Source organism: Amia ocellicauda, chromosome 4 (assembly GCF_036373705.1).
Source record: "Amia ocellicauda isolate fAmiCal2 chromosome 4, fAmiCal2.hap1, whole genome shotgun sequence".
NCBI classification, from domain to species: Eukaryota; Metazoa; Chordata; class Actinopteri; order Amiiformes; family Amiidae; genus Amia; species Amia ocellicauda.
Genome location: NC_089853.1, coordinates 1,736,817 through 1,756,051, shown reverse-complemented (window position 1 = coordinate 1,756,051; position 19,235 = coordinate 1,736,817). Strand labels below are relative to the sequence as shown.

The window sequence follows — 19,235 nt, the reverse complement described above, 5'->3', positions numbered from 1 at the left end:
AGGAGGAATCACAGCACCTTATTATAAAGTGTGACCAAAGTATATTTTAACAAAGATTTTGTTGTTGATATTTATTTTAATGGACACCTTCTCTTTAGGTCATCTGTTAACATTAATTATTATGATTTATACAATTTTACCCAACTGAGTTTTCAAACGTAATGTGAAAATGAGATATATTGAAAAATACATCCCTATAAATGGTGGGGATATTTTCCTGGTGTGTTTCATTATTTAGTGCCTTCTTGTTCCCACAGAAACGTGAGGGAATTCTCCAGTCTCGCCAGGTCCAAGAGGAAATCACTGGCAACACTGAGTATGTCAGCACTATCATAGTCAGCGATTTCTCTAATTCAATACAGATGTCCGGATGAAATTCAATCTCTTGTCGTGGCTTCCATACTTCTGAGAAAGCTCCTCCGGGGATGTGGGAAAGAGAGAAGTAGAAATCTCAACCTGAGTGTTCTGGTCCAGAACTGAGGAGAAAGGGCGAGGAAACGCCCAAAGCTGAACTATTTTATTTGTCTTTGTTTTTCTCTTGGCCAGGACAAAGAGGGGAAATTGAGCAGGTCTTTTAGAGCCTAGAGAAATATTTGTGTTGTAATTGACATAACCTAGCAAGAGTCATGCTAACTTTAAAGACTATAATATAATGGAAATCCCAAGAGCTTTAGTTCATTTTGTCGTTTTCGGGGGGAAACGGAAAACTGTGATAACTGAACTTCCAAATGCTTAGTTTTAGGGTTTTACAGAATAAGACTGGTGATATTTTAGTTGTAATAAAACCCTCACACTTGTTAAAATATCACTCAGTGAAAGCTAAGAAATATGAAAGACATTTCTTTCACAGTGACCACCACATTCTGGAAAATGCCCTAGACAGCTCTATCAATCTAAAGCTAATTGTCTGCTGTCGAGCTCCTGTACACCAGCCAAGAAGAGCGCTTGCGACAGTTCGCTGTTGTCATGCAACTGAAATTGACTTCAGTGGCATGTTTCTGGTCAAGCTGATTGGAAGAGGAAAGGGGTAGACACAAACAGGAGCCTCTCTTTGAAATAATGGCCTTGCATAGCTTATATGATTATCTCGTTCAGGGACAAAACTCCAGCTCATTTCATATATGCTGATTTTCCCTCCATTTTGTTCTCTCGTTTTTTATTATATTTAACTTATCATCTTCTGTGCACTGAACATTTCCAATTTAAATGCACTTTTATGTTTGAATCAATATGTTTTAACTATTTGATTTTCTTTCTCCTTGTTTTTCATAGAGCATTATCTGGGAGGCATGGTATGTACTTTTAAACCCTTTCAATAAAAACTGTTGGTATTGGTGATGTTATTGTTTAGGTACAGCAGTGTGTTAATTCTCAAACCAAATATTAGCCTTCTTTATATGGTGCTTAATAAGAGTGCTGATTTTAAGAAATAATTGACAGTGTATTAAATCTGTATAGGATAATGTTTCACTGAATACAGAAATACAGAAAATAAATAGTGTATTTTGCCTTCACAGAGAGCTACTGCTCAGGTTTAGGTTAAATGCAGGATGTATTTAAACTGCAGTTATGCACTCGAAGAAATTGAAATTTGACTGGCTTCTGCTGTTTTTCATAGGGATACACATTGTCGCCCCCCCCCCCAGAAAAGTCTGTTTCTTGTCAATGTGATTATTAAAATTAATGAGTAGTGATATTGCCATGACACTTTGACTGCCACTTTGTATTTTTCTATTGCTGTGGATTTCAATAATGCTTCACCATGTTTTTACACATGATATCTGTCAAGAGATGTTGCATAAAAACAAAAATGTTTTCTTTTATTTTGTTCTTCTTCCAGAGCGAGATGCGTTTGATACGTTGTTTGATCATGCTCCGGACAAGCTCAATGTTGTGAAGAAGGTACAGAACTCCCTTTACCTTCAAAAGCTGTGAACCCCTTTCTCTAACTCTATAAATGCTTTAAATAACTGTTGTAATGTTTCTTTGAATGTTACTTCCATTGCATTAAAGGTTAACTGAACAATAGTGATGTAACCGAAAACTCGTTCGGCTCATTAGAATCATGTAATGCACACGTGTTTGCTTTGTTGTGTCTTGGAGTTGGAGTTGTAATGATTAATACATTGTAATGTATCAATAAGGAAAGGGTAGTTGTGTAGTTTCTTTTTTTTTTATCATCTTTTGTGGCTAAAAACTTGAAATGCCTTTTGGACTGCTCTGTTTTTAATATTACCTCTTGGACAATAAAAACACTTCCGTTTCCAAGCTGCTAATTGAGTCTTGGATCATTAAATGCACATAGAGTAAAATAACAGCCGTAAGAAAAAGTGAAGTATTCCACCACCTGCTACATTTCCAAACCAATCCTAATTGAAATGAATGTTGTTTTGCAGACCCTAATCACCTTTGTCAACAAGCATTTAAACAAGCTGAACTTGGAGGTTGCTGAATTGGATACTCAGGTAAGAGCTACAGTGGATTTTATTGTGGGGTAACAGACTGAAACGAATCATTTAAATGTCAGTACCAGATGTGTCTGACTCACACTTGTAGTATTTAGTCATTTTGGATACACTGGATTTTGGGGGAAAATAAAATAAAAACAGGGCCTGCTCATGTCATAAAAGCATAAGACCATAAAAAACATAATTTGTGACTAATACCAGTGTCATTCATTTGTGCAATAAACTATCTGCAGAATCTTTATTGTAATCTTTATTCCCAGTATTAGTGTTTGTATAGTTATGATTTTGAGCATATATTAATGTGAGGCTATGCTATGTGACACCTGCTCTACATAACATGTAGGTTGTAAGTTGTATTTTTGGTTGCGAGTTGCCTTGGGAAGGTGATGCTAAAATAAATAATTATAGAGGTGTGCTTTGTGGTTTGAATGGTGGGGTTTGACTTTAATCGTGTGCTGTCCTCCAGTTTGCCGACGGTGTGTACCTTGTGCTGCTCATGGGCCTGCTGGAGGGTTACTTTGTCCCACTGTACAACTTCTTCCTCACCCCTGAAAACTTTGATCAAAAGGTGTGTCAGAAGCTGTTTATTGTCATTTAAAAATGCTTATTTTAAAAGTTCCTATGTATGGGAATTATTATTGCTATAATGGTATAATTGCTATGAATGTCCTTTTCTTGTCTTCATTTTTTGCAAACCTTTCGCCACAGACTTAAGATAATACACTCACCTAAAGGATTATTAGGAACACCAAACTAATACTGTGTTTGACCCCCTTTCGCCTTCAGAACTGCCTTAATTCTACGTGGCATTGATTCAACAAGGTGCTGAAAGCATTCTTTAGAAATGTTGGCCCATATTGATAGGATAGCATCTTGCAGTTGATGGAGATTTGTGGGATGCACATCCAGGGCACGAAGCTCCCGTTCCACCACATCCCAAAGATGCTCTGTTGGGGTGAGATCTGGTGACTGTGGGGGCCAGTTTAGTACAGTGAACTCATTGTCATGTTCAAGAAACCAATTTGAAATGATTCGACCTTTGTGACATGGTGCATTATCCTGCTGGAAGTAGCCATCAGAGGATGGGTACATGGTGGTCATAAAGGGATGGACATGGTCAGAAACAATGCTCAGGTAGGCCGTGGCATTTAAACGATGCCCAATTGGCACTAAGGGGCCTAAAGTGTGCCAAGAAAACATCCCCCACACCATTACACCACCACCACCAGCCTGCACAGTGGTAACAAGGCATGATGGATCCATGTTCTCATTCTGTTTACGCCAAATCCTGACTCTACCATCTGAATGTCTCAACAGAAATCGAGACTCATCAGACCAGGCAACATTTTTCCAGTCTTCAACTGTCCAATTTTGGTGAGCTTATGCAAATTGTAGCCTCTTTTTCCTATTTGTAGTGGAGATGAGTGGTACCCGGTGGGGTCTTCTGCTGTTGTAGCCCATCCGCCTCAAGGTTGTACGTGTTGTGGCTTCACAAATGCTTTGCTGCATACCTCGGTTGTAACGAGTGGTTATTTCAGTCAAAGTTGCTCTTCTATCAGCTTGAATCAGTCGGCCCATTCTCCTCTGACCTCTAGCATCAACAAGGCATTTTCGCCCACAGGACTGCCGCATACTGGATGTTTTTCCCTTTTCACACCATTCTTTGTAAACCCTAGAAATGGTTGTGCGTGAAAATCCCAGTAACTGAGCAGATTGTGAAGTACTCAGACCGGCCCGTCTGGCACCAACAACCATGCCACGCTCAAAATTGCTTAAATCACCTTTCTTTCCCATTCAGACATTCAGTTTGGAGTTCAGGAGATTGTCTTGACCAGGACCACACCCCTAAATGCATTGAAGCAACTGCCATGTGATTGGTTGGTTAGATAATTGCATTAATGAGAAATTGAACAGGTGTTCCTAATAATCCTTTAGGTGAGTGTATATCTGTAAGTACTTCTGTGTTAAGCTCAGCCAAATACCTTTAAATCCAGTGGCAGGGCTCTACAATTAACTGTGTAACTTAATAAATGATCATACAATTATATATCTATCTATTCAGGCTAAAGATTTTGCTTGTGTAGCTTCTCATATTTTTGCTTTTCTGAAACCATGCCCAGACTGTAAAGTCTTCGACAGAACAGACTGTATTTCCTAGATTGTTATTCTGTTTATTTACCCGGGACAGTGAGGGCATTGTACTGAGCCCTGCAATAAAACAAGCACCCAAACCATTATGCAACTGTAAACCATTCCTGCAGGACTTTAGTGTCTATGGTATAAAGATGGGCATTCTGTGGCACACACAGGCAGAACTACCTAGTACTGTGGTGCTCTTGTGTGCCATTTTACGATTGGTGCTTAGACAGTTGAGGAGAAGCAGACATGTTTTACACCTGATTAAAAACAACTGACAAAAGCTTTAACAAGCCTGAGCCTTAATGGCAAAGAGCTCAGTTGAAATAAGTCAATTTAATAATCTTAATTCAAGACTTGTTTTGTTTGATCGTGGTTCTACTTTTTAGTTTAATTTTAGAAAAATAGCTGGCTGTTCATACACACAAAACTATGAATGTTGTGCATATGTGTTTATTTATTTATAAAGAATGCATCCGGAAGTATTCACAGCGCTTCACTTTTTCCACATTTTGTTATGTTATAGCCTTATTCCAAAATGGATTAAATTCATTATTTTCCTCAAAATTCTACAAACAATACCCCATAATGACAACGTGAAAGACGTTTGTTTGAAATCTTTGCAAATTTATTAAAAATAAAAAACAAAAAAATGTATTCACAGCCTTTGCTCAATACTTTGTTGAAGCACCTTTGGCACCAATTACAGTCTCAAGTCTTTTGGAGTATGATGCTACAAGCTTGGCACACCTATTCTTGGGCAGTTTCTCCCATTCTTCTTTGCAGGACCTCTCAAACTCCATCAGGTTGGATGGGGAGCGTCGGTGCACAGCCATTTTCAGATCCCTCCAGAGATGTTCAATCGGGTTCAAGTCTGGGCTCTGGCTGGGCCACTCAAGGACATTCACAGTTGTCCTGTAGCCACTCCTTTGTTATCTTGGCTGTGTGCATAGGGTTGTTGTCCTGTTGGAAGATTAACCTTCGCCCCAGTCGGAGGTCCAGAGCGCTCTGGAGCAGGTTTTCATCAAGGATGTCTCTGTACATTGCTGCATTTATCTTTCCCTCGATCCTGACTAGTCTCCCAGTTCCTGCCGCTGAAAAACATCCCTACAGCATGATGCTGCCACCACCATGCTTCACTGTAGGGATGGTATTGGCCAGGTGATGAGCGGTGCCTGGTTTCCTCCAGACATGACGCTTGCCATTCAGGACAAAGAGTTCAATCTTTGATTCATCAGAGCAGAGAATTTTGTTTCTCATGGTCTGAGAGTCCTTCAGGTGCCTTTTGGCAAACTCCAGGCGGGCTGTCATGTGCCTTTTACTGAGGAGTGGCTTCCGTCTGGACACTCTACCATACAGGCCTGATTGGTGGAGTGCTGCAGAGATGGTTGTTCTTCTGGAAGGTTCTCCTCTCTCCACAGAGACACGCTGGAGCTCTGTCAGAGTGACCATCGGATTCTTGGTCACCTCCCTGACTAAGGCCTTTCTCCCCCGATCGCTTTAGGAGGAGTCCTGGTGGTTCCAAACTTCTTCCATTTACGGATGATGGAGGCCACTGTGCTCATTGGGACCTTCAATGCTGCAGACATTTTTCTGTACCCTTCCTCAGATCTGTGCCTCGATACAATCCTATCTCTGCAGTCTACAGACAATTCCTTAGACTTCATGGCTTGGCTTGTGCTCTGACATGCACTGTTAACTGTGGGACCGTATATAGACAGGTGTGTGCCTTTCTAAATCATGTCCAATCAACTGAATTTACCACAGGTGGACTCCAATCATGTTGTAGAAACATCTCAAGGATGATCAGTGGAAACAGGATGCACCTGAGCTCAATTTTGAGTGTCATGGCAAAGGCTGTGAATACTTATGTACATGTGCTTTTTTTGTTTTTTATTTTTAATAAATTTGCAAAGATTTCAAACAAACGTCTTTCACGTTGTCATTATGGGGTATTGTTTGTAGAATTTTGAGGAAAATAATGAATTTAATCCATTTTGGAATAAGGCTGTAACATAACAAAATGTGGAAAAAGTGAAGCGCTGTGAATACTTTCCGGATGCACTGTATATGTGTTTGTGTGATATATATATATACACAACAAAAAAATCCAGAAAAACGCATTTCAAAAAAGTTATAAATTGATTTGCATGTTAATGAGGGAAATAAGTATTTGACCCCTTCGACTTAGTACTTGGTGGCAAAACCCTTGTTGGCAATCACAGAGGTCAGACGTTTCTTGAATTTGGCCACCAGGTTTGCACACATCTCAGGAGGGATTTTGTCCCACTCCTCTTTGCAGATCCTCTCCAAGTCATTAAGGTTTCGAGGCTGACGTTTGGCAACTCGAACCTTCAGTTCCCTCCACAGATTTTCCATGAGATTTAAGGTCTGGAGACTGGCTAGGCCACTCCAGGACCTTAATGTGCTTCTTCTTGAGCCACTCCTTTGTTGCCTTGGCTGTGTGTTTTGGGTCATTGTCATGCTGGAATACCCATCCACGACCCATTTTCAATGCCCTGGCTGAGGGAAGGAGGTTCTCACCCAAGATTTGACGGTACATGACCCCGTCCATCATCCCTTTGATGCAATGCAGTTGTCCCGTCCCCTTAGCAGAAAAACACCCCCAAAGCATAATGTTTCCACCTCCATGTTTGACGGTGGGGATGGTGTTCTTGGGGTCATTCCTCCTCCTCCAAACACGGCGAGTTGAGTTGATGCCAAAGAGCTCGATTTCAGTCTCATCTGACCACAACACTTTCACCCAGTTCTCCTCTGAATCATTCAGATGTTCATTGGCAAACTTCAGACAGGCCTGTACATGTGCTTTCTTGAGCAGGGGGACCTTGCGGGCGCTGCAGGATTTCAGTCCTTCACGGCGTAGTGTGTTACCAATTGTTTTCTTGGTGACTATGGTCCCAGCTGCCTTGAGATCATTAACAAGATCCTCCCGTGTAGTTCTGGGCTGATTCCTCACCGTTCTCATGGTCATTGAAACTCCACGAGGTGAGATCTTGCATGGAGCCCCAGACTGAGGGAGACTGACAGTTATTTTGTGTTTCTTCCATTTGCGAATAATCGCACCAACTGTTGTCTTGTAGCCCATACCAGCCTTGTGTAGGTCTACAGTCTTGTCCCTGACATCCTTGGACAGCTCTTTGGTCTTGGCCATGGTGGAGAGTTTGGAATCTGATTGATTGATTGCTTCTGTGGACAGGTGTCTTTTATACAGGTAACGAGCTGAGATTAGGAGAGTCCCTTTAAGAGAGTGCTCCTAATCTCAGCTCGTTAACTGTATAAAAGACACCTGGGAGCCAGAAATCTTGCTGATTGATAGGGGATCAAATACTTATTTCCCTCATTAACATGCAAATCAATTTATAACTTTTTTGAAATGCGTTTTTCTGGATTTTGTTGTTGTTATTCTGTCTCTCACTGTTAAAATACACCTACCATTAAAATTATAGAGTGATCATTTCTTTGTCAGTGGGCAAACGTACAAAATCAGCAGGGGATCAAATACTTTTTTCCCTCACTGTACATCACATCTCCAGAAACTTTTCTTGAGGTCCATGCTTGGGGATGTCTGCATATTAAATGTCCCCTTGACTCAAAAAATCTATACATATGTGCAGCCCTGAGCAGCTAAGCCTACATCAACACTGGCCACAAAAGACATTGCCACACGGCTTCAGGAGATGCCACCTCTGTCTCATGCACAGGAGGGCTGTCCTATTGTCTTCAATTCAGTCAAACCCAGCATTTCAGAATTTCAGATCTTGAACCACTTCAACACTGCACCGTGCGAATAATGTAGTGTGTGCTGCTCAAGAAAAATGTTCATTTGTGCTGATTCTATAGATAATTTTAGGGCTGATGCAAAAATATGTGTACACATTGATAATGGCAATGTATAGAATAAGCTCAAAATAGGATTTAATACAAACAGCAGGCTTACCCGAGTTATTCAGTATGGACGCAGCATAGAGTTCTCTATGACTAGACAATGGACCACACACACACACACATGGAAAGGCACTTTAAGGCTTTCTTACGAGACTAGCCAGAGACTCCACGGGATCTCATAAAGCATTCTGCTAAGCCCTCTGGACACGGCTTTTTTTCCACTTTCCACAGTGTAGTTCAAACCTCACTATACTTTCAGTGCTCAGATTTCTCTCTCTTTGGAGGGAAAAAGCAGTAATGTCATAGTTTTTTTTTTTTTTTTTAATAAAATTCAAGCAAGCCTTGGACAATGCAAATTGACCAACAAAAAAAATCACATTTCAGCATTATCACCAACGTAAAGAACTCGTGTAGCACCGAGAGGCTGCAAAATAAATATCTAGATATAGGAAGAAACAGCATGGAACAACAATATGCTGTAAAACAAACAAGTACGGTTTCAGCAGTAAAACATTCCTGTCTCTAGTAGATTGTGTTTCATGGGCGAACTGTAGTTTGTAAATGCTTTTATTATTTTCTTTGAAGGCATAGTTTCGTAAATTCGATTACCTTGATCTTTGCAACCTTTGCCATGTCTTATGTGTCATTATTTCTGTCTAGGTGCATAATGTGTCCTTTTCATTTGAACTAATGCAAGATGGGGGATTGGAAAGACCCAAACCCAGACCTGAAGGTAAGAGATTGTGTCCATGCCAGCTTCAGTTTTTAAAGAATGGGAATATCTGTTTAATCCATCACAGTACCGTGTTCAAGGTCAATTTCGTAACAGTAGAGTTGGATGTTTTTATTTATGCCTTAACAGTTTATTCCCTTTCCCTCTATTTCTTCATAAATTCAGTTTTTGTCCTTTCTTCTACATTTTCGTAAAGTTTCGAAAGCAGACTGACAATGTATGCCCTGTGGAATTGCTTCTATTTCTTAAACCGTATATACAAAGAAACATATGATTTGCACTTTAGGTGAAAAGCAGCATCTTAATATTTTGTGGTGTATTTTTTACATATTCATCTTTAACAATGAGAACAGAAAATCATTTTGAAAAAGGTTGCTGTCTAGTTTTCAGAAATGTACATGGATTATTTTCAACAAAGGGAGAATAATAATGAAAGATTATCTTGTAAAAATATACTTAGAAAAGTGAATTGTAAATATTGAATGTCATAAGATGTTTCTAAGTGTACTGTGCCTTAAATAATTTTCTTCAATATTTCAAATGTGGGGTTTATGATTTTGAACAATTTTACCTGACCTGAAAATCTTTATTTATATATAAATGTATTTCACTCTTCCCTTCAGACAACAAAGTTCTTTTTCAATATTAAAATGACTCCTTAGAGACCCGGGAAGCGTTTTTGTTTTTTTTTTCTTTCTTTGTTATGTTTTATCTGTGTGTTTATGGGGTTTTCTGTGCTAGGCGCTATATTATATATAATTAACTGTGATGAGACCTTAACATACACACCAACCTCGTATGCACCCTTTAAGAAATGTTTAAAATGCTAAAAATCTGGCAAAAGTCCAGACTTCACTCTCATTTCACACTTCTACCAATGTGTTTCCCACATGTTTATTAATTTGATTCCATTCATTACACTTTTTATTTTTGAAACTGAGACAATTTACTTCACCCTAATGTCTAGTGGAAGCAATCACAGATGCTAAAAAATAAAACAGTTGTGCACAAAATAGATCTTTTAAATCAAGCACATATGTTGGTAGAACACAAGGAGCTAAATAAAATGAGATCTGACTAGCAAACCTTTAAGCCTTTGCCTGCGGTATCCAAGAATCATTTTAATATGGAGTTTCGCTATTACAATCAAACTGCATCAATTCCATATGTGCTTATCACGATTGTGCTTGTTTTGCTTTCTGCATGACGTTTGTTTTTCATCTCTTGTGTTCTGAATGGTTAACATTGGATAAAGCCCCTCAATCCAGTCTGAAGTTATGTATACTAGATTTAAATAGGAGTGGTATGTCAAGCACAAACAATAATCATAACAAGATTTCTGAGACAAAATAAATAAATGTGCTTACAAATTTGAAATTAGATCATTTTATTCTCTAAATGGAAACACGTGGAGCACATTACACAGTTCAGCAAGAGTCTGTAATGTTTCCTAGAATATATATTAAACTGTCAATGCATGACTTAAGGTAACTAACATTTTGGCCTATTTAGTTTTCAATTAGAGATTATTGAATGCATAATTATTGTAATGACATCTGTGTAAGGGAAATACATATCCAGTCATTTCTAACTTAAGTGAACAGCATGTTCCTAAATGTTGGCTTGGTTGAGTGAAAGAGCTCTGTTGTATTTGAGTGATTGATTGATTGATTTTAATTCATCTGCTTCCTGTGTTGACATGTAGTTGCTTAAATAAAAAAATGAGGTTTTTAGTTGTAAGGTAGCCAAGTAACTCCTTGGAATAAAACCGTCTTAATTGAAAACATCTAAAATGTGTTTTTCCATGTTCCTGTAGTTTGCCAAGGTTCCTTTAGAATTGCACTTTTTTTCCCTTTTCAATTTTCGTCATTCTCGGTAGAAAATGTATTATGTGCTCTGTTGCTTTATTGTAAGAAAAGCTGTTCATAAACGCACTGTAAATAAACATCCTAACTGCAGCTCCTTCTACAACTACAGTTAAATGTGTGGTTTGTCACAGTATACTATAATGTTTGATATAGTCTGCTGGCTGTTGATTTGACGGTAGTGGTTTTGTTTTTGTTCTTTTCTCCTCTGACAGATATTGTGAACTGTGACCTCAAGTCAACCTTGAGAGTACTCTACAATCTGTTTACTAAATACAGGAATGTGGAGTAAACAGGAAGTGACAGGAGACGGGTTTCCAGAGCAACTAGCACCATAATGCAGCTGCTTATCCCACTTCACGTCTTCGCCGAGCTGAAATGAAATCCCTGCTGCACTAGAAACATGTGGCTGCAGTGTGTGGATCCGAGCTGGAAGTAACCAATTCAAAAATGTATGTTTAAAACAGAAAGGTCTATATTTGGGACCACAGAAAAAAAAGTATACAATTTTGATAATGTAAACAGAAAAATAGAGCTTTATAGCTAAACAGAATATTCAAATGTTTTAATTGTTGAAACACATAATATATTTTTTAGATTGTTAGTAGGCACCGATAGTTCAGATGTTTAGGTCATCTGAATTGTTCTGTTTTTAGATTTTACCTGGTACTGCTTGTCTTTGTTCTTTGTTCTGAGTGCCTTATCTACCGAGATGACAGAGAATTCAGTGAGGATGGCATATTAACACTGTACAACTGACAGAAAAGGCACAATCCAGCAAACCCATCCTTCTTCTAAATTTCCTTTTCCTCTTCCTCTTCTTCTTCTTCTAGTTAGCACAGCAACTAGCAATCTAACCAGAATGAGCAACAGGGGATACAAACACATGGTTAAGATTGCATAGAGGGATATATCTATCTAACTATTTATCTATCTATCTGTAGAGAGTGAAAATTTGTGTACTCCGGGGTTTTAAATCCTTCTTGAGGTGCGGGCCCAATCAAGACAATAGTATTTCATAGACAGGGTTATTGGACAAGACTATTATGATGTAATCGTTAATCGTTATGGTTATAACATAATAGTCTTGTCCAATACTGCTACAATGAGAGTGCGGCTACAGAAACCCTTCCTATGAAATATATACATCTGTTGGCAGTAGATAATTAAGATTGAATGCATCCAGGCTTGAAAATGACACTGGTCGATAAGTCATTCCATTTCAGTAAATAGTTGCCTATTGGTATGTTATAATAATTTATCAATGATTTAAAGAAACTCCAGACGAAGTAAATCTTTTAAAGCTTTTAAGTCTGTGTGTCCTGAAATGCAGCTGGCCAAGTCTTCTAATTGCAAAGCACACGTGCATCTTATTCTTTCACATAATGTCTTTGCAACAATCGATTTTTTTTTTTTTTTTTTTTAACCTCACAGGGTGATTAAAAAGTCCCTGCACCTGCTCTAATTAACCATAGTCGGTCTTCCTTATTGTGCTTACAGTAAATGTTGCAGACGCGTATACACTAATCTTATTTTGTTCATAAAAACAATCTCCAATTCAAGTCACAGCTGTAATGTGTATCATTGCAGGTGTACAGGGAATTTTCAATTGCCCTTTCTGTATTAACACTGACCAAAATATCTGTCTTTCCTTCCACCTGTGCTTTATCCCGTCATATTATAGTGAATACTCCTGCTCGTCTGAATTACATTGGTGTTGATTTACTGCCTGGTATATTAATCACAATCTGATTAAATTGATTTTAAACTAGACAATGTGTTATATTTCAGGTAATCCATAGGATGGGAAGGTTTTCTGTAACCAGAAAAAGCTGTAAACATGCTAAAGCTTAAATGGATATTTCATTTATTTGCAGCTTGTGACGAGTGCTGACTGTCAAACAGTCAGTTACTCAGACTTTCAGATGCACTAATACAGCTGGTTGTTGGTTATTACCATTTACATCATTCCAACATTATAGTTTTAATATTATTAATAACATGTCCATTTGCAGAATAGAAAGACAAATCCCATGTAATAGACTATCAAGAGTCCTGTTTTCATTACTTGAACACTCAACAATATCAGTATTTTATGCCAGATTATAAAATCTCAACCCAAATATATATGTATAAATATATAAAAATCACATTCCCAGTTTGAAAATGATTAATTTTATTTTAGGCATACTCCGATTTTAACATTCCCGTCTTTTTTATTGATGTTATGATTCATGCAACCCTTATATCCAATTATATCTGTGGCACATGCCTACAGAAAAAGTATTTAAACATCTTTAAGAATACAGTTTTGCAGAATAAAGTTTGTGTTGTAAATCTGGATGGCAAAGCAAGCTGTGAAGATACTGTAATCGCTGTCAACACATTTAGTGTATTGTATATATTTGCATTCTGTAGGAGTTTTAACTGCAGGAAATATCGGCTGGTATATTACACTGAGCATTTAATTATATGGAGGAATAATCAACATATATTTTGAGTTCAGTCGTATAAGACAATTAAGTATAAGACCCCATTGTTAAGGGACATTAATACAAAGTATTATTTAAAGGTCAATTGAACATAATTATTAGCACGTATGCACCTCTGTACCATGCATAGTAAGACCGGAATATAAAGAAATAGCAAATGAAGTCTGGCCCTGAGATGCAAGTCTTTACTGACACTTCGGCAGGGCGGACATTTGTTTTTAATTTTATTTTATATTAATCATTAAAAGAGTAGAGGTTCAGAACACACTTTAATCTGAGAACGCAACATGGTAAGCTCTATGTTGGAGTATCTACTGTGTGGGTGTTTTAAAAAATATATATATGAAGTAATGGTTGACTTTTATTTTTTTTAATTTGAAGGTAATTTTATTCCAGTCGTTACAGAGCAGGTCTTTTGTGTCTTATACAGCAGAAACCATTACAAAATTCTTTAGATTTGTGTTCAGCTGCTATTCATTGAATTTTTGTCTAAATTTGTTAATTTTGTTATTTGGATGCTGATTAAAAATCTTTTGAAAAACAGCAGAAAAAAAAAGTAAGACAGAGGAACGCATTTTGTTTGACTTACGAGAAAAGTGACTCTTTCTGCGAGTCTTTCTTCCTCCTGAAGTTATTCTCCTAATGACAAATTTGTGTTTGAAAAGGTTTAGAGAGATTGTCGTACATGTGTAGTTGATGGCTACTGCTTTATTTCATTTGGTCGTGTTCAAAAACATTTATTGCATTCCACGTCTTGATTGGCATTCCTGTGTTGAATTGTATCCTTCAGTAGAGCAGATACCTAGAACTTTCTTAAAACAAAAATGCAAGCAAGTTGTGTTTTTTTGACCGAGTACTGCTGTGTTTCATCAAGTAATGTCAGAATTTTTGCAGATTGGCCTAATAATGGCCTCGCTACACAATAGCCCGTGTAATGAAACCTGAGAAATAGTACAGTGTTTGTGATGTTCTTGGCTGCCAGTATTAAGTCTATATAAATGTGTTCACTTAAGTGTTTTTTAACAATACAATTATTTATTCCTCCATTAATTATATGGAGGAATAATCAACATATATTTTGAGTTCAGTCGTGCAAGACTGAAGAAATTGCAAAAAACAATTAAGTATAAGACCCCATTGTTAAGGGACATTAATACAAAGTATTATTTAAAGGTCAATTGAACATAATTATTAGCACGTATGCACCTCTGTACCATGCATAGTAAGACCGGAATATAAAGAAATAGCAAATGAAGTCTGGCCCTGAGATGCAAGTCTTTACTGACACTTCGGCAGGGTGGACATTTGTGGAGCTCTATGTTGGAGTATCTACTGCGTGGGTGTTTAAAAAAAAATATATATGAAGTAATGGTTGACTTGTATTTTTTTTAATTTGAAGGTCATTTTATTGCAGTCGTTACAGAGCAGGTCTTTTGTGTCTTATACAGCAGAAACCATTACAAAATTCTTTAGAATTGTGTTCGGCTGCTATTCATTGAATTTTTGTCTAAATTTGTTAATTTTGTTATTTGAATGCTGAATAAAAATCTTTTGAAAAACAGCAGAAAAAAAAAGTAAGACAGAGGAACGCATTTTGTTTGACTTACGAGAAAAGTGACTCTTTCTGCGAGTCTTTCTTCCTCCTGAAGTTATTCTCCTAATGACAAATTTGTGTTTGAAAAGGTTTACAGAGATTGTCGTACTGGTGTAGTTGATGGCTACTGCTTTATTTCATTTGGTCGTGTTCAAAAACATTTATTGCATTCCACGTCTTGATTGGTATTCCTGTGTTGAATTGTATCCTTCAGTAGAGCAGATACCTAGAACTTTCTTAAAACAAAAATGCAAGCAAGTTGTGTTTTTTTGACCGAGTACTGCTGTGTTTCATCAAGTAATGTCAGAATTTTAGCAGATTGGCCTAATAATGGCCTCGCTACACAATAGCCCGTGTAATGAAACCTGAGAAATAGTACAGTGTTTGTGATATTCTTGGCTGCCAGTATTAAGTCTATATAAATGTGTTCACTTAAGTGTTTTTTAACAATACCTTTCGATAATCCATTGTTCTGCTGCATTATGTGGAAAGCTATTATCACTAAACCTTTAAGATTAAGAGCCTACAATGTCTTCGGGTAAGCTTCCTTTGATAGCGAAAATTACAGAATAGAACACCTGTGTAATTGAGGAGCTGGGCTAAGGTATCCTGAAAAGCAGAGGACCATCATTATACTGCAATTACTCTTACATTTCTTGCTCAGCCTCCCTACATAATGTATATTATCTAGAAATTGGAGTGGTTTCATTAAATGAGCCTTTCTGATTATGATATCTGTCCCATGTCACTAGTAACTAGTCATGTAGTAACTAAAGAGATACAAATATATATGTAAAGGTTATATGTTAAGCAAACCAAAATTTAATTTAAAATCATGTCTTCTGTGCATTTTCACAATATTTGTTATGTTGAGAAGTGAGACCAGTTGTGAATAAAACATGATGTTGTACTGCCACGAACTTGCCCACATTTTCTAAAAAAAAAAATAAGCAAATAAATCAACAAACAAGCCAAGCTCTATTTAGCAACATTTTTATTGTTTCTGTAGATAATGACATTTAAAGTTAAAGTGGTCCGGCAGTAGCTGTATTGTGCTTTGTTGCTCTGTACAGGTGCTCTTTAGATTTTTCCTTTTTATTGCAGTTTTGTCTGCCACCTCTTAAAAGTTTCCAAGCTCATAGTTTAACAACTTAATTGATGTGCATACAGCCTGGTCAAAATTTGTATACTCTCAATCTCGCCTGGCTACCAAATTTGAATGTGTTATTAAGTCTTAAGGGATCCATTTTATGTCTTCAAATGATCTTTCAACCGATGACGAATGCAAGGGATATACTTGTATAGAAGACAGGGTTATTTGTATCCATTTATTTCCTTTAATCTCATTTTCATTTCAGTCTTGATTAAAAAAAAATAATAATAATAATGAGTAGGTAATTATTTCAGGTCATTTTTTGTCAAATATGTAGCCAAGACTAAAACAGTTGTGGGTGAAGCTGACACCACACATTTGCATTATCGTGCCACTTTAGTCCCGTGTGATGTTTGCTTTTAACACAAGTGATATTCTTGACAAAACAGTTGAAACTATTCATCAGTATCATCAAGCATAGTCCTGCAATAACCAAATGGTCCAAGAAGCAGACACATATTCATACCAACAGCATTCGTTAATTATTGTGGTGCCCAGACTTCCACAAGTAATGGACTGGTTCATTTCAGTCTGAACACTTCCTTCACTCTGCCTTAAAAAGTGACCAAAATCATATAATTAATAAAGCCTACTGTATTACAGAATATGAGAGCAAAATTCACTCCAATGGTTTAATTGTCCTAACAATAAGCAATTCTGTGCTTTTCAGCAGAGAGGAGCTAAAAGGTCACAGAGCACCCTTGGCCAGACACTTAGGAGATTATATTGCACTTCCTTTCCAATGTGAGTCACGAATTGATATATTTCCATTCCAAGTAAGCAGTTACTAGACATGAATTACAGTACTAAAATATATATATATATATATATAATTTATTATTTTAAATAGTTGCTCAGTGAAGGAATATTCTATGTGTGAAATAAAACTAGTTCACAATTTTCCACATTTCAAATGCTTTTTTTTTTTGGTTTGTTGTATTTGCTTTTTGTTAGGTTTTTTTTTTATGTTGTCTTGCCTAAACTAGACATTTTAGGAGTAAATTGTATGGCTGTCTCCGAGTACATGTATTCAGAAAGAAACCCTTAAATTCACAAATTGGTGGTAAAGAATAGTCCTACAAAACAGTTAAGCTGTTCTAAATGGTTTTATTAGGCAACATTGATTACATCCACGTGCTACTACAGGGCAGGAACCTAGTGGATTCACACTAACCACCTTTCACATTCATTCTTTTAAAAACCTTTATTGACACTAGCATAGTGCAGGCTAACTGTTTTTTGTTGAATACAAACTATTTTTTCTCTTTTTACTTGCTCTTTCTTCACCTTCTCGATAGGGTCCCTATAATATTATGACTCGCTTATGCAGGGAATGAGGGTTTTACCTTAGATGCAATAATTTGTGTTTGCTTGTATTCAAGGGAAGAATGTACCCAGTGAATTAGGAATTAAAGTTCCTTTATGGTATCTTTGTATTTTTCACATTGTTTTATAAGAGTATATTATTCACGTATAGCTGTTCTTATATTTTGGTATGACAGTTACTCTCTCTCGACATTTGTTCTGTAGAAACGCCTTCATACACAAGTAGTGAGGGTGTGTCCTTTGTGTTCATGCTTCATGTATGACTGAAGAACACAGAAAGAAAACTCCAGAGGGAATGGGCACAGTTTGATTTGAAGAGACATTATTCCTCTTCTAAGTGCATGGTTAACTCCCTGTTGTGGCCCCTTGCCAAAGAGACTGTTTTACAGGAAGACTTTTAAAGACGGCATGAAATATACTGTTCTTGTAAAAACAATGCCATCTCATATGCTTCCCTGGCTCTGGTGTAGTTTGTCCCTACATCTTTTCTTAATCACTAAAAATGCTCATATCTGCACTAATCTATAAATGGTTAAGCTGAATTGTTTACAGATTCCTGTGCAACATAAATGTGTACTCAATCTATTTCTGGCTGTTTGTGGTCCAACCCCCCATATTTGTTCTTTGTATTTAATACACAACAAAACCTCTTTATGGAAACTCTTGCTTTGCTGAAGAAATATAAAATGTATTATGCTTTGTAAGCAATATTTTCAATAAAATATATTGATTACAAAAAGATAGTGACTAGTGTTATGTTCCTTAATCATGTCAAAGATGCATTGGAGTCCATTATAAGACCACTGAGCCATTTCAAGTGCATGGTGAGACCAGTTCTAGTCATTATTTATAGTTTTATCAGTCATTGTTCTTGAAGATGTATCTTACATATGCATTACAAAGTCTCCTCCAGTTATTCTCAAAGGAAAGGTCAGACATTCTTCCTAGTCATCCTTAATGTAAATTTCTCTAGACAAGAACTCTGTGTGTGTGTTTGGGGGGAGGGGGGCACATGCATGTTTCTACAAAATCAGGATTAGTGCGTTTGTTCACTTATGAGTGTGTGTAGTTGTAATAAACATTATATATAAATGTGTGTATATTAAATCTTTCCTTTTTTATTCCTCATCAAGTACTCTGTAGTCGTAGTTCTCATGTAGTTTCACTACCAGAAAAGAATGCTGCTATAAACAAGGAGCCTGTTCCTTTGTGAAGGCTAGTCCCTTGTAAGGCATTTTCAGCTCCATGATGTGGTCGGCCTTTTATCCTTCTAAATATGGCATTTTTAACAGCAACATGCTACTAAGAACACAGGAGGACATCAAAGGAGCAGAGCATTCATCCATAACTTCAAACACTGCATTATAGAATTAAATTAAAGAGACAAGAGTTTAGCACACAAACATTTTAACATCAAAAACCCAACAAAGGCATCCAGTGGAAAACATTTGTCTACTGAAGTTGCTTTCTGTTGGTTTGATTCAATAAAGCAAATTGTGTTTAGGAAATAAATTCAGGCCAATACTTTTTAACGGCATGAGGAAACTTCAGAGTGCTGGGGA

The 19,235-nt window shown here is 37.1% G+C and overlaps 1 protein-coding gene across 1 annotated transcript in view; it reads left to right on the top strand.

Annotated features, from left to right (window-relative positions):
* The window catches only part of parvaa (parvin, alpha a), a 31,239-nt gene extending 12,825 nt beyond the window's left edge, over positions 1-18,414 (top strand). The window contains exons 7-13 of the mRNA XM_066700431.1: positions 258-316; positions 1,273-1,292; positions 1,841-1,902; positions 2,397-2,465; positions 2,935-3,036; positions 9,171-9,243; positions 11,324-18,414. Coding sequence (XP_066556528.1) covers positions 258-316; positions 1,273-1,292; positions 1,841-1,902; positions 2,397-2,465; positions 2,935-3,036; positions 9,171-9,243; positions 11,324-11,400 — 462 coding nt within the window. The 3' untranslated portion in view covers positions 11,401-18,414. The remainder of the gene's footprint in view (positions 1-257; positions 317-1,272; positions 1,293-1,840; positions 1,903-2,396; positions 2,466-2,934; positions 3,037-9,170; positions 9,244-11,323) is intronic.
* The last annotated feature ends 821 nt before the right edge of the window (positions 18,415-19,235 follow it).